General features: G+C 41.9%; 1 protein-coding gene across 2 annotated transcripts in view; it reads right to left on the bottom strand.

The window, feature by feature from the left end:
* The window catches only part of SMPD3 (sphingomyelin phosphodiesterase 3), a 100876-nt gene that overhangs the window by 14093 nt on the left and 70518 nt on the right, over positions 1–16265 (bottom strand). For both annotated transcript variants that reach the window (XM_038147935.1, XM_038147936.1), the window contains exons 3-4: positions 7580–7655; positions 1077–1232 (exon numbers count right to left, since the gene is read on the bottom strand). In XM_038147935.1, coding sequence (XP_038003863.1) covers positions 1077–1232; positions 7580–7655 — 232 coding nt within the window. The remainder of the gene's footprint in view (positions 1–1076; positions 1233–7579; positions 7656–16265) is intronic.

Genomic DNA, 16265 nt, shown 5'->3' with positions numbered 1-16265 from the left:
TTGCTCTCTATCTCAGTTACCTGATTCTTATAAAAACTCCAGAATCCAGTGGGTGCTGTTGCCCAATTCACCTGTTCATCCACAAACCCTGCTCGGAACTGCTGGATCCCTTTGGGTGCTGCAGCCTGAGGTGCCCTGGGCAGTGTCCCTGTGCTGAGCCCCTTCCCTGTGCCTGCCCCATGCTCTCTGTGGCAGCATTCCAGGGCTGGCCCCTCAGCCCCAGCCTCTGCTCCATGTGCCAGCTCCAGCCCAGCAGGGAGCTCTGCCGGGTGCCTGAGCTGGACAGAGCAGGGAGGCACAGAGGATACAGAACTGCACTCTGCACTCCACACTGGCAGTTTAACTGTTACACAGTATAATATTCATGTTTGGGAAAAGCTTCCCTCTCTGTGAGCTCACCACCCATTAATTATGGTTTTGTGAATTTCTTTTTCTAGTACCCTCAGCATCCAATTAAAAGAAAAAAACAAATTTCTTAAAATAAAAAAAACCTCAAAAGTACATAGCATCAGTTAATTTTTTTCCAAGACTGACTCAGCAAAGTTGAATCCTCTCTGCAGCATTAGTCTTCTATGTCTGCGTACATGTGCTACCAAATTATTTTTAACTGCATGAATTTACTACTTTTTCTCCACAAAAATCCCATACATATCTCTCGAAGGCACGGGTTGGAGGAGGGACTTTTCCATCTTTCGGGGTCATCCCAATCCGGGGGTGAAACCCCACAATTAGTAACTAAAACTGTTGAACAGTAAATGTCTACCTAATTCAAGTAAAGCTAAACCACTGGATCTGTCCTCATTATTGCCACCACAAGTCACAAATTATTGCTCTTTGTGCCTTAAAACCCATCATGCTTAATAATTCCACAGACCTCATGGCATGAGCCAGGGGAGTAGCTCACACTCAAAGCTCATACCTATTTTAGAGGTGTCTGCAGCAATTCAGTTTTTCCTAGCAAAAGGCAGTCATAATTTAGTATATAGTCACATACTGCTATAACCCACAGGGATCAAGGACATTTCTATTTCTTTTCAGGACTGGAAGACACCAGGAAAAGGCAAACCTTGTCTTACCAGAGGAGCAGTTATCAAAGTTGAGATCTCCACAGAGTACATCAAAAGCCACCAGCTCCTCTGGATTGGCTGTACTGGAGGAGGAGGTAGATTTTCTGAATTCAGACAGCCAATCTTGAAGCATATCCAGTTGCTCACATCGAACAGTTGTGTCTCCTGTAGCAAACAAACAACAAAACAAGGAGTAAGACCTCCTGTTAGAATGTTACTCAGCCACATATGAGTTGCTGAGCTATTGGCAGACATCCTGAGAAAAAGGCTGCAAGATAAGAAATGGTGTGGCCAGCAGGGCACTCATAGGCCTGAGCCTCTTAGGAGCTCCATTAGAACTCACACTTTTTGATGATTTGAAGTGTCTCCTTCTGGAGCCAGGCACGTCTGAAGAAATGAGAGGCCAAGTTCCCTGTGCTGCAGACAACACCCAAAACAATGATGTTTCTTGTCATAGGAGAATCTGATGCACTAAGTTTGTAATCAGGAATTCAGAGTTAAAATCCTACTTCAGACAGAACTAGACAGTATGTTCTAGGGTAAATCACTTGATCTTGCTTTGCTTTCTAATTTTTTTAAAGGAGAAGTTTAGCTTTCAAGTGTAAATTGTAAATATACATCAGTGGTACATTGAGCTTCCTTATACTGTAGTAGGCCATCTGAGGAGGGGTTCTCTTTATGGTCAAGAGGAGAATGCCTAAACTGGAAGCATTTTTTTATATTTTTTAAGGTACATGTTGGAAACAGGTTTAGGTAGGTGGAAATCCAGAAATAAAGAACAGGATTCTTTTCACCAGTTCTGGGGAGTTACACCAGGATGTGCCCTGTTCTACATGAAAGGGTTGAGATTGGTTGGTTGCCAAATGGAACCATCTGACACACAAAACAGCTCTTTAATTACAGAAACTAACCACACTTAACTTCAAGCACATCAGGTGACATGAAGTCTAACAAAAAATTATTACTGTCTCTCACTTAGAATGATTACAGCAAATCATTTTGATGTGGTCAAAGGAGCAGAAAGATACATTCTAGAAACAATTCTTTACCATATTGTCTTTCCTTTTGTTTTGTTTTCACTATCCCTAGAGTTAACAGCTATAATTTTGCTTGTTTCAGACTTTTAAAGATATATCAAGAACAACATTACTTTTCTTCAAAATCAAATACTTGTTTTCAAATGCCAGAATCAGAAGGAAGAGCAGCAAGCCCAGAATTACTTAGTCTGAGTAGAATTTTACTTTGACATAATTTACTACTTTGTAAAACCACTTTAGTTATGCATGTCCAGAGCTTCTTTCAGAGGCCACTGTGGAGATGCTGAATATTTAATTCTGCACCCTCACAGTTTATTAATCACTCATCTCAACTGCAGCTGTCACCAGGACTCTTTAGAGACTCTTAAAAAGTGAGCTCTGTAACATTAGCACTGTCACTGCATTAGCACACATGGGCTCCAGCCACTAGGGCTTCACCTTCCTACCACTGCTGCCCTGTGAAAGGTTGGAATTTCAACATCATCTCAGGGCAGGGGTGAGCAGGAAGGTGTTAAACTAACAGTAAAATACAAACAGAATCAGAAATGTTCAACCAAGGATTATTTGATACGATGCTAAACAATTAAAAGATATATTGAAAAGAGCATGACTAGGGAAAGAGGGTTTTTAAGTAGGTTCTGGCACTGACTCATCTCTTTAGGCTAGTAATTCCAACAGCAAAAAACTTGATTTTTTTCTTCTGTTTGTGTTACTCCTAACAAACTTTTACCAGCTGGGCTGTAATATAAAAGCAGATGTGTTTCCCAGACCTATTCCCTAACCCACAGTTTCTAGTTGCTTGTTCCTCAGGTTCCCATTGGACCCTACTCACACAGCTTGGGAAAGCCCCTGCAATGACAGCACAAGAAAGCCCCACAGTGAAGAGGGAGCCAAACAAAAGCACAGGAAATAGGTCACTTGGAATAAATGGAGCCTGGAGCAGGTGACACTCACTACAAAAGGTGTGCGTGACTAACAGATCCTTCCTGCTTAGCTAAAGATAGGGCAGAAATCACAGATTCATGGAATGTGTCAGCGTGTGAAAGGGACCTCATCCAGTCCAACCCTTCTGCCCAAGCAGGGATCACCCACAGAAGGTCACTCAGGACTGACCATATCCAGCCAGGTCTTGAAAATCTCTGTAGTTGGAGACTCCATAACCTCTGGGTAGCCTGTTCTGGAGCTTCATCATCCTTGCAATAAAAACCATTTTCCTGTGTCTAAATGGCGTTTCTGTTTGTGCCCAGTGCCTCTTGTCCCATTACTGGACCCCAGTGAGGAGAGGCTGCCTCCACCTTCCTTGCACCCTACCATTAGGTATTCACACTTGGACAAGAGTTTTCTCCTCCTGAAGCTGCCTCAGCTTTCTCTTTCCTGCTGAAGCTCATTCAAATTCATGGACTGTTCTCCTTTTGCAGCATCTGAATCTTCCTCTGCTGTCTCCTCTCCTTAGGCTGCACTTTTTCTGACCTGCCATTGTTTCCTCATAAGGAACTTTTAGGCATGGTTCTTGTTGACAAGAATGCAGTAAAATCTCATTCCCCACAAAGTCCCAATTACATAAATTGCTTCATTTTCTAAGATGCGCTTTTACATTCCTGAATGGCCAAGGATGTTTCACTCATTTTTCTGTGAATTATCCATCTGGCATGGCTTCACTAAATGAGAAATAAAATAACAGGCCCATTACCACATGGGCATAAAACTCAGGCAGCAACCTGTCCCAGATCAGCATGAAAAATACAGCAAACTCACTTAACTGAAACACAAAAAGGTAAAATTCTCCAACAGAAAAATCTTGAGAATAACAAGAGACACACAGGCAAAATGATGTTGTGTCTGATAAGATGTATTGCTGTCACTAGGAAAGCATTAACTGCACCGTGACACACACCTCTCTCTGAGGATGCTGAGCCTTTGTAAGAGCCCTGTACAGCTTTTAACCTCAGGGCTTGACAGGTAAACCTTGGAGCTCTGGGAGCATGACTTCCATCTGTCTTCAGCCAAATGTGCACTTGTGACAGCCCAGCTTCCCTGACTATCCCCACTAGAGGTCATAGAAGGAATTGTTCTTCAGGGCACTACTGGGAGCAGGGGCATATAGCCAGCTCCATTTCCAGGACACGAGATGGGATCTCTCTAATGAAAGACTTGAATGTAATTGTTTTCTAAGATTAATATTATCCAGCTCATTGCAGCTCTCAGCAGGTACTGCACGTATCCACATGCAAAAGTTACTACTCAGATTCCAGTCTCAGCAGCTCCTAATGATCAGTAACTTTGGAGATGAAGATAAGTGAACTCATCAGGCACCCAAGTAGAAGAGAAGCCAAAGTTGCATCCAGCACACCCAGGGAAACAGTTCAGTAAATACTAGGAGAAGAGAACTAGGTAGTAACTCCCAGCAAAGGTTCAACTTCTTAAACATTCAGACAGAATCTGACTGCCACCAGGGATTAGCCAAAGAATACAGATTTGTGCTAATTGCTCTGCACTCTTTTCTTCGGTAACTGGCCTGGAAAAATGCACATAATTGTGTCGTGACGGGTTCCTGCAGTCAGCATTTCTGAATTCTCTGAAAGCTCCTTTCAGCTTCAAATTCTGTAGAAGGATGAAAGGGTAATATGGGAAACTTCAGCCAGCATAAATACATACTTCACCTTTGTTCATTGTAGAATAATCATACTTGCCCTTTCCATTCACTTAGAAAACACTTGAGTGAAACCCTGGCTTCAGTCAGAACTCAGGCAAGAATTATACACTGACTATTCTATCCTAGTCTGAAAGACATTGGAAGGAGCACTGTGGTTGAGGGACAAAGCACATACAGGCCTAGTCACAGGAAATTAAAAAATCTAGTGGAGGCAGAGCAGAATGGGATATATTGGCAGGGAACCTGGGGAAGAAGAGCAAAAAAACTTGCAGAGTGTAGGATGTGAAGCCTAATCACAGGGAAAAATTGTTTCCAAGTCACAAACCAAAGGCTTCAGTTCACTGCAAGACAGGCTGTGTCACACCTGACTGTGTGCAGACCCCTGCACTTGTAACACTTAATCCGGGGTAGACTGAGGAAATAGAATAAACACAAGTAAGAACAAACCACCTAAAACCGAAAGGAACAAAGTCGCCTTTTATTCTGCTGGGTTCCTTCTCAGCTGGGTCAGGTCCCCAGCCAAGTAAAGCACAGACTACAACAGCTGGGGTGGCACAGCTGAGAGGAGGGCAAGGACAGGCTGCCCTGCTGGGGACACAGAGCTCTGCTACTTCAGGAACATCTGTGGAATCACTGCCTAAGGATGCTCAGCGCTGGAGCTGCTCCTGACAGCACCACCACAGCTTCCAACACTGAGAGAGCTTTCTCAGTTCTGCCTCAGCTCTGTGCAGGCTCGGGAGCCTGAAACTGGGGCTGGAGAAGTGTGGGTTCCCAGTAGCTGGGCTGCCAATGGCTACTTTCACACTAAATGCAGAACAGGGATGTGAGCAGGTTATGAGACAGCATCCAGCAGGCTGCATCAGCTCAGCTGGGGCTGGAGTAGCTCGAGGCCAGCTCTGTACTGATGGCTGGTGGGGTGTCTGAGAGCCGTGACTCAACGGCACTCGGGATGTGGGTGGATTCAAGGCAGCAAAACCTGGCCAGAACATTAATCACTGACTAATCAACAGACATAAAAGAACCATGTAAAATTAACAGCCCTGCAAAATAATTACATCAAATCTCATTAAAGGATCCCTTCATTTTGTCACTGAAATGCAACTATTTCCACAATGGAAATAAAGAGCTTCTTCACAGCAGCAACCAGTACCAGGCAGAGACCTGAATGGAAAAACTACATCTAATTCTAAGGTTTCTTGAAAAAGTTGAGGGTCAGGTCTGAACAAATAGTAATTGCTCAGAACAGAGTTGAGCCAGCACATACCTTGAGAAAAGCATTAGCAGCTGGTCCCTGATCATAAGCAGTTGGATCATTTCACTTTGTACTTATGTAAGTTTCAGAACTGTCAAGTGTAAGTTTACGTATCCTAGAAGGGAAACCAGGTTGCACTCAGCCATGTGTGACAAGATGATTTAAATGGCTGACCTTTTAAACGCTGCTTGTTTTTATAGATACACATCTTTACATCGTTAAACTGGGGTTTTGGATAATTTGTTTAATGCATGAATGTTATGAATCAAGTGATGCAAATCAGAAAGCACAGCTCTGCCGAACTTACGAACTTTAGTTTTCCATTTCATTACATAAACAAATACGATATATCTAGGGACAGACTCTTAAATCATTGTCTGCTCTAGCTGAATGTAGTTCAAACCAGATAAGCCTAAAAATACAAAGCAGGAAAATAAAAGGTTCTGTTTTACCCTTGAACAAACTTTAGGTTGACTTTGAAAATTGAACATTACTCCCCCTTTATTCTTCCCTCCCCCCTCTTCCTCTTTAATATTTTAGGGATTTCACAATGGGGTTATCAAGGACTAACTGAGAATACAGGACTAGGTAGTAGAAAGGAACAGGACTGAAAACTAGAAACAAAACCAAAAAACGAAACTAAACTGGAACAGCAATAAATCTCAGCAATCTCACAGTACATTACCGTAAGTTTAAAATAGAAAAGCAGAGAAGGCTGTTACATTGTTAAAAAGTAGCTGAAAAATTCATTAATCTTTTTTAGAACCATGCAGTGTCTCTAATGGACTTGAGGGAGCAGCAGTTGTGCTGCCAGGTCCGTGTGTGGCTGAGGCAGGATGGAGCAGCACAGCCCCGCAGCCACGTGCAGCCCTGGCTGGCCTGGTCCCAGCACATGGGCTGGCAGCAGCCCCTGTGACAGGGCTGTCCTGCTCCCAGCAGCACAACAATCACAGCCATGTTTAATGAAGGAAGGGTATCCAACCCTCTGGCTAAGTAAAATGCTGATCATACTCACAGTAAAGGTCTCTAGATTTGGTTTTTATAACTACACCTACTCTAAGTTCAGAACTGCTTTTAAACATATGACCAGGAGAATTTTCCAGTGAGTATATTAACTTGCTAGTCATTCATGGATGAAATTTGTAGGTCAAAAGGCAGAGAATTTTGGCTTTTTCCACCAGAAATCAGCAGCTAGAATTACTGCCCCATGTAACTTCTGATTATCCCTCAGTTATGTACAAAGAAATTTTTGTTTATGTGCTGCTACAGTATGGGTTGTTAAATGCTGTTGAGTAACAATGATAGTAATGTATGTCTAAAATACCAGTATTTGGTTAAGAGGGAGCACAGAAAAGTTCCCAAGGGATAGTTTCTGTTTGTGCCCCATAATAATTACTCTGAGACTGAAGATGTAAAGGGTTGGTGATACTTGTCTACCCTTCTTTGCAGCACACACTTGCACTTGACAGTCAGAAACACAGGAGGGGCAATTCTATTGCTCTTGTGCACAAAATTTCCACCCCAGGCCTGCAAATAGTGACAAACAAAGATATGAATCTTAGGGCAGTACCTGCAATAGCTTGCAAGTGAGTGCAGGAAATGTATCCCACAATTCTTTGGTCCTGAGGTGTACTTCCCACTTGCACCTGGAAGGGAAGAAATAAAAAGGTGATTAATAGAAGAGCTCATACAACTCTACTTCCAAGTCCATCTGTGCAGCCTTTTTTACCATTCTTTCCAGCCAACTCTATTTTGAAACCAGAAAAAACTACCAGAGACACACACTGAGGCTTCCTGACTTTACTGGGGCTTGTGGCCAGCACACTGACCCTTTGCATATCACCATGTTCAGTGTTTTGATTTTGATCTGCACACATAAAAGATGTTACTGTCTCCTGTTTTTGCAGTCCCACTGGTTCCCTGGCCCAGCTCTCGTTCCCATGTACAATTCAGGCCCACCACCCAAGGGCCTTATAAAGCAGTATTACCAGCAGATTGGTTCTTGCCTGGGTATGATTAGAATGCAAAAGGAAAAATGCCAGGAAAAAGGATGAAATATTAAATAGATATTGGGTTTGATCATGTTTTCTCCATTCCACAGTAAGTTTTGGATTTTGATGGATTTTTTACATTCTTCTGCAAAGGTGTTGGGGGCCTTGGTGTGCCTCAGCAATGTTTGCATCCTTCAGCTCACAGCAGCAGCCCCCATGCCTGTCAAGCAGACAAAAAACACTGCAAGAGCTTCCAGGGAAGCTGGAATGTAATATAATTCCTCATCTATATCTTAAGCTACAATCCTTTAAAAATGTACTTGCAGGTAGACACACAAGAAAATTAAAATAAATTTCTGGGTTAGAATAAATTTCTGATTTTTTAAAAAATCAAGTTCTGGCTTAGGTTTTCAACTCTATTGATAATTTTGGCAATTCAGGACTTAGCTGCAAATCAAAATTCCAAATGAAAAATGGATAAGTTTTGTATTGTGGCAAGAAACAAGTTTGAGTCTATGGTTTTCTTGTTGACAGTTTATGTGGCAGCACTGCATGAATTAAAGAAAATGCCCACAGAGGAAAGTTGTACCAAGGGCTCAGAAAACACCACCACAGATGACTCTACTTCACAAGGCTAGACTCAAATTTTATCTGACACCTCTAAACAACAAGCAGAGCTCCATTTCATCTGGACACAATTTTGTCAGCTTGGTTGGTTTTCTTGTTTTTCAGCGATTCAAGAACCAGCTGATATATTTTATAACTGAAAAGGCAGCTTTGCAGTAAGTGAATTTAGAAGTCATTTGTACTTAACAATGCCTTGTTAACTTTTAGGGTTTGTGCCAGCCAGAGGAGTAGGTAATAAACAACTGGCTTTATTCTGTCCTCAGTCTGTTCAGTCCTTTTTTAGGCAGTTTTACAAATGGATATTGATGGTGCTCTTATTGCTGTTCCCATTCAGCTAACCTGCTCCAGGGAGGCAGAGGGAGCCAAGGCAAACACAGGCAGTCTCTGGTGCTTCACCCCCAGAGGAGATTCTCCTGAGCTCCCAGGATGGCAGCAGGCTCAGAGGATGAGACTGCTGCAGGAGCTGCACTGCACACACTTCTTCCTCCTGCCTGGACATCTCAGGGTCCCTGATGAACCGTAAGGAGCTTTCTCTCCAACTTTTTTATGCAACATAAGCCATTCCAATAGAAAAGTGGAAAACAGTTCCTTTCCTCTGCTGTCTAGGACAGGCATGTGAATGAACCATATCTTCCAAATGTAGTTATTCAAAATCAGGGTTTCTCTTCAATGCTATTAAAAACCCCCTAAACTATAAACTCCACTTGCTTGCAAATGTGCAGTGTTTCCTGCAGCAGAGGACAAGTGTGGATGTCACACACCTTTCAATGTCACCACTTTGGAAGGAGAACACAGCACAAAAAGTGTTCTGCCTCAGAGCAGGGATGTGCTCCTTATAATCCCCTTATTGACCAAAGCAGGTGGAATCATGCCAGTGTTTCTATTCAGAAAGCAGAAAAGATTTAATGGTAAAAGCTGAACATGCAAGCATAAATTATAGCCCAATTGAGAAAAAGAGTCCACTCAAACTGGCATTAGACTTTCCTGTGCAGCCTTAATGGAGTGCCTGATAAGGCCCTGTACTCCTGAACCAGCTTGTGCACAGGATCATGCTGATTTCCATTCCTCGTGAATAAATGTGTATTGCTCAGTGTGCCTGTGTGCTCGTCTGTGCTGAGATGGACTTGGGATCTTTTACTCTCAAAGAATTGTAAGAAATGGCCCAGGATGAAGCCTGGCTGTGCTCTGTGGAGGGGCTGAGCACAGCAAATGCCCATGGGGATGGTGCCCCAGGGCTCTGCTGGAACACACAGTCCCACGGGGAGAGGAGAGGGGCTTTCATAAACACTCTGCTGATGAAAAAAATAAAGCTCAAAAGCAAGAGCTGAAGACATTAACATAATTAGAATTTCCTTGGAAAATGCCAGCATGGAAGTGCATCCAAAGCAGCTCGTCTCCCAAATTTCACATTTCCTCCAGCTTTTTTGACTTTCAGGGGCTTGTAATTTCTTTTGACAGGCAGTACTGATGGCAGCCACTAAACAGTATATTTGGTGTATAATCATAATGGAGGCAAATATTTGTGACAACTAAATAAATAAATACCTTTGTGTCTTCCTGGTCAGTTCCCAGCTACAGTAGAGGCATTACTGTATTAAATACAATCTGAAGTAAAATAGTAAGAAAAACCTGTTTATTCAGATTAATTTGGTATTTCACAGATGGACAAGGACTGTGGGTTGTGCAGACAGGAAACCTACTTGACCTCTGCAATACTACAAGCCCTGTAATTCTACATGAAAGCAATCTTTTGTGTGGCCAAGAGCTATTTCAGATGTTGCATTTTCCAGGCTGTGCTGGATGCTGCTGACTCGGCCGGGGCAGCGACGTGGCAGGAGGACAAGGCTCCAACGTGGACCTTGGCAGGAGGGCTCTGCTTCCACCACACCAAGCCAGCACTTCACAAATATAACTTTAGCTGCTTAACACAGAAGAAACATCTACAGTCACATTTCCACAAGAAATATATGTAACCAAATAAGCCAGAGTGGCTCAGACACCATAAGCCTGACTTTAGCTCACCTCAGCTGCCCTAAATTGGTAGCTGTGTGTCAATAACACATTTATTGAATCATCCTTCTGCAGGGACCTTCTTCAGGCACTGCTTTCTAAAAATCACCATACAGTCTTGATTGTGCCATGAACCATTCCTCTTTGTGTATGGAAATGGACAGGAAGAAAATATCTAAATATAAGGTCCCAATGTTTTAAAATATTTATTTTAAAATGATCACAGGAGGGAAAAGGTATGTGATAACCTGTTAAACTCTAGTGTTACCTCGATGTAAAATTAAAACTGACAGAACCTATGTGTGGTTTAATATAGTGTCAAGTTTTATAATTTTCACATTAAAATTAGCCTTTTTCACAATTATGCTGAAATATGCAAAATTTATTCCAATTCTCACTAGATTTGCAATAATCAAATTAGTCAAACATTGAGAAGCTAAGAGTGGATTCAGATCCCTGTTACACCACTGACCATCACATTTTGTTTGCCCTTGGGAGAGGGGCATAAAATCTAAGTATAGATGGGAAAGAGACTTTTTCCCTTAAGGGGGAAATCCTACTAAGAGTGTGTTTGGAATCCAAAATGCCAAAATTTTCTGCTGCTGCATATTTATATTTGTCCCCTACCTGCAAATGAGATAAGTAAGTGCAAAACTGACCGCTCTGAATTTTTGTTTTCCAAGTATTGGCTGTGTCAAGCACACAAAAGTACTTGACATCAAGTACATTTTATTAAAAGATTTCATCTCAATGCCACAGCACATTAGTACAATCTGTTGGAGACACCACGCTGGGACTGTGCTGTGCAAGACTGGGAATATTCCTGGAACTGTTTTGCAAAAGCTTGTCCTACATGACTGAGGAGTGGTCTGTCCTCCACTGAGACTGGTATCAGGTAATAAATGGCTCATGAAAGAAATCAAGCCAGCAAGGTTATGGCAGAAAGATTCTTGTTCACAGGAAAAAAACCCTGATGAGTAGCAAGAACTGAAATTTTAGAGCTACAGCAAGGGAAAATAACTTGAAACTTAATCACACTGCTTGCTATCATGGGAATTTCCTGGGCTAACTGGAAAATCTTGCACATCTCATGTTTCCCATATACTGGCACAGTAAGTATACAAAGCTGCAAACTTGACAAATACCTTGTCTCTTAAGAATTTATATTTACACACATCTGTTCCAGCCGTGCAAAACAATTCTATCACATCTGGATGTCAAGAAAAGCATCAACAGATACTTAAACAAAACCCATGAGAATGCTACTTCAGTACTGGAGCCTTTTTTACCACTTTGAAAAACAGCTTCAGACAGGTCATTGCTGTGTTAGTAAATCATCAGATGCTCTGAAGGAAATGCTCTTTAATGATTAAAAATTTGAATTGTGCATGAGAAATCTCACTTGATTAAAGAAATAATCTAGAGTCTCAAATGACCAATAATATGTACACAAAACCAAAACATTTGTTATGAGGAGAACTTAATCTTTAGTGACATTTTCTAGAAGCTTCACATTGCCAAGAGGAGGCCATTCAAAAACATCCAAAATAAAATAGTTTCTTAAACATGTACCCTCCAGAACAAAGGAGTTACTAATATACAAGTCCAAGAACACGTGATTGTCTCTCCCTTCAGGGGAAGCAAATCCGGGTATACAAACCAGATGAGAGCTAAAGTTTTGGCATACTCATGGAAAAAGTTCTCAAAGTCTGTCACCTCAGAATCCCCATGTGGCCAATAAAGCCAGAGCTGGGAAAGGTGAATAACCTGCCTGTTACAGTGAGACTTCTTCAGGTAAATTGGGATCTACACAGCCTAGCTCCAGCCTCAACCACTATAGTTTAATCTCATCTTGGGCTGTAAATGAGCAAAACCTTCCATTTCATCCACTTAGGTGACCATGGAGGTGTCAATTTTGCCACTGAAATAAATGTAACCATAGTGCTGCTGCCTGCATTGCTCTTCTGAAGAGGAAAAGTCACCACAGTACAGAACTCTCCAGGAAATGAATTCACAGTCATGGCAGGAACCACACTAATGATGGTCATGTTATGAAGAAAAACTAACCAGGCTGAAAGAACCTCTGCATGCTCTGGGGAGGGAAAAAAAAACCTTTCTTCCTAAAGACTGGAGTATGAACACGGCATTTGTAAAGAACATCATCTGCACAGGGGCCTTGAGTAACTCTTTGTGTTGGAAATAAAACACCTCAGACAGGGAGTAAGTGCAGGACACAGAAACAGAATTTCCAGTCGATGTGACAGTGACTTACTCCCACAGAAATATTCCTCTCACCATATGTAGCCAATATTGTTTAAGTTCAAGGGAAGCTCCCTTAAAAAGAGCCTGAGATTCAAGAGAATTGCTGTGGATAAAGCAGGTGCACATGCACATGGAGTGGCATTTCCACACCCACTGCAGGGCTGGTGCCCTGAGATGTGCTCTGTGCCTCCCTGTTCCACTGCAGTGGGGATGTCATTATGTAACCCGATGCAATTATAATGAGTTAACAGTGAGCAAGGGAAAAGAAAGAAATGGAAAACACAATTTGTCTTCTTTCCAGTACAACATTTCTGTAATCTTCCAAATTGTATCAACTGCTCCTGGACTTTTTCTCCCATTTCAGCAAATTTCCAATGCAAGCAGGAGAGGCAGCATTAAGAACCTAAGTGGGACAGCCAAGCTGTCCCAGTCCTCATTCCTGTTACTGCTAAGAGAAGATGCCAAGCAGAAATTGCAGCTACTCCCATTCCCACTTCAAACATTCCTGTCCCACAGAGATGACTTAGATTAGTCATAGCTCCCAAGAAAGGTGTATTTTTGGTTAGCTGAGACATGGTGCAAAAAGATCTATCTTATTTTCCATCCTTCAACAGCTCTGCCTTTTGCCTTCAGAAATATGTAGCAGCTTCTAAAGAAGAAAAATTAGTTAAATCCCTAATTTATTATAATAAACATGTTTTTAAAGTATATTAAAGAAGTTTAAAATGTTATAGAAGTCAGCTCAAAACTGTGTGGCGCTCTGCAATTCTTTGTAGCTACATTTGCTCTTGATTATTTCAGAATCCTATTTTTCCCACCTGCCATGTGCAACAATTACTGCTCCATGAACTCAGAGAATTTGTTATTTGGCAAAGCTTCATTAAACGTATATATGAGGGAAAGTGGCTGTAAATTGGTGCCACTAATGAAGGGCTCTTCCTCTTCTGAGGAGGAGAAAGCCCACAACTCACATTTTCTCAAACCTGTATTTCATTCTGCACAACAGTTTTTATTTATCCCCATTAATTAAGGGGAAAAGGACCATGATTAATAGCATTAATTATATCAAAGTGAAGGAAAATGGTCAGTGCCATGGTAGAGTCTTTTTTTTTGTTCTTTTTTTTAAAAGTCTCAGTTTATTGGACTCCATCCAATTCCTGCATTAATATTTTACAGCAGAAACTCAGCATGTGGAAAATGTTTAGGTTACCCTCCTGCCTTAAATGGCACAGCTTTAGAATAATCTAAACAAATTCATGAGCAGCACTAGACATTTCTTTTATACATCTTGGGATAACTGTAGGTACTGGACAGCTGATCAAGGACTAAAAAATCTAACCACTGGAAACTCTAGGTGTTCTTTGACTGGGGGCAGAAAGGAGACATTCCCCTTTTCTGTGCAATCCTGAGGTCCAAAATCTTCCCCTCAACCCAGTGTGGAACTGCAGCAGCTGCCCCTGCACTCCCAGGCACAGCTCACATGGGCTGCCTTGGGACAGCAAAGGCAGCTGAAATTACTCAAGTGAAATGCATCTGCATCAGAAACATCAAAAGGGAGAATCACAGAGGTGAATTTAGGGAACCCTCATTTTTTCACACAAAGCAGGCTCCCTGAGAGGAGAAAACAGTAAAAATTGTGCTTCAAAACAGTTTTGCAATCAGAGCTGCTGCTCCTTCTACCATCTGTTACTACCATATCAGCTCTTTGGAAAACAAGTTGAGCTTTGCACACAGAGCAAAGGTTGCTAGGTTTCCTTTAAGCAATGAATAATAACACGTTCTCTGCACAATTACTGTACTCCCTGAGAACAGCCTTCATTTTCAGAGAATTTGAAAAGTAAATCTGTTAATAACCTTAGGAATTAATATTAATTAAACACCACTTCTTCCAGAAATCTAGCAAAATCCACAAGATGTTTTTTTGCCTTTTGATTTTGAAGAATACTATTAACTGTTCAAACTTCCCACATCAGAGTTTAGTTTTGCATTATGCTCACATACTCTGTTTTAACTTAGAATTCTTATTTTTGCTAAAATTGACTCTTTTGGCAGATGCCAAACCCCAGAATAGTTTCCTACTAGGAACAGTAGGAAGCACAGCCTTCTACACACCATCTGTATCTCCCAGTCCCATTGGGAGCAAGAAGCCTCCAAAACCTCTCTCTCAGTCAACAGCCATTTTGAGAATGATGCCTCTTTCACTCACCTCCCTACTCTGACTGTGTATCTACAATCTAGCTTAGATTTACATTATTGTTACAAATATTACAATTTAAGGATAAGAGAGGTGAAATTTGTCAGCAAAAATGAGTTTTATGAGATTGCTACACTTGGAAAAATATGGGCAAACTCACCAAGTCAAGTTAAGGATGCTTTCCAGTTTTGTTACGCTACTGTCCAAAACTGACACAGCATCCCTGGCACAGCATAACCAAGGCTTCACACCAGATCCTCTGTCTAAAGAGGGATGTTGTCATTTTGAAACCTTCTAGTAAATAACAGACCGGTGATGCATTACACAATTTTTGCTCAGCACTCATTGACACCTTTTAAACTTGATTTGACAATGCTGATTTGTAAAATCAACTTCCATTTTCTGAACAGGGTGTATATTTTATAACTCCCTTTAAATCCATCAAAACTACAGTGCACTAACATCATGTGTGAGCCAAAGCTGCAGCTGCAGAGGAGCTGAGACCACTGCAGTCTGCACCACGCTCCAGACAGACATGTCCAAGCCAGTTTTCAGTGCCAGTCACCAGCACAGGGGCTGTGCCAGGCCCCCTTCCCACCTCTGTCTGCAGCTGAGCAGCAGCAGAGACAATGGAAGTTATAAAACCTACAAAGTGACTCCAGGGCTCTTCTCTTCGGCATTTTAAATTAATGTGAAATGCCACGCTGGAACAGAGAGTCTCAGCAGAGTCTCCCAAGGGCCCACACTGTCAAAGTATGAAAATGGATTGGCTGATTTATGTATTTGCTAACTTCTCCTCCGAGTCTTTATGGCAACTAGGAACAATGGTTTAACACTTCAGACATGAAATTGTCACTTGGCTGCGACATTTCCCCCCTGCATATATGCTGTTTTTTTCAGTGATCTTGTTTTTCTTACATGCCAATGAGACCCTCAGATTGGACACAAAAGCACTGGCAGAGCTTGAAGAGTTCCAAGTGCCAAATGCAAATTAGTCCTCTTTGCAGAAAATGGACTTCACACAATGGCTCCTCTCAACTATGTCATCCTCATGTCTTCATCCTGCCCTGGAAAGCAGCAGCCTCTACAGATGGAAAAACCAGTCTGATCTCTGTCAGGAAAATGCCAGCAGCAGCACCTTTTGTGGCAGACATCCTTAGGAGGAGAACACA

This window comes from Motacilla alba, chromosome 11 (assembly GCF_015832195.1).
Source record: "Motacilla alba alba isolate MOTALB_02 chromosome 11, Motacilla_alba_V1.0_pri, whole genome shotgun sequence".
Classification (NCBI taxonomy): Eukaryota; Metazoa; Chordata; class Aves; order Passeriformes; family Motacillidae; genus Motacilla; species Motacilla alba.
Note: the sequence above shows the minus strand (reverse complement) of the source record. Positions and strands in the feature narration are given on the sequence as shown.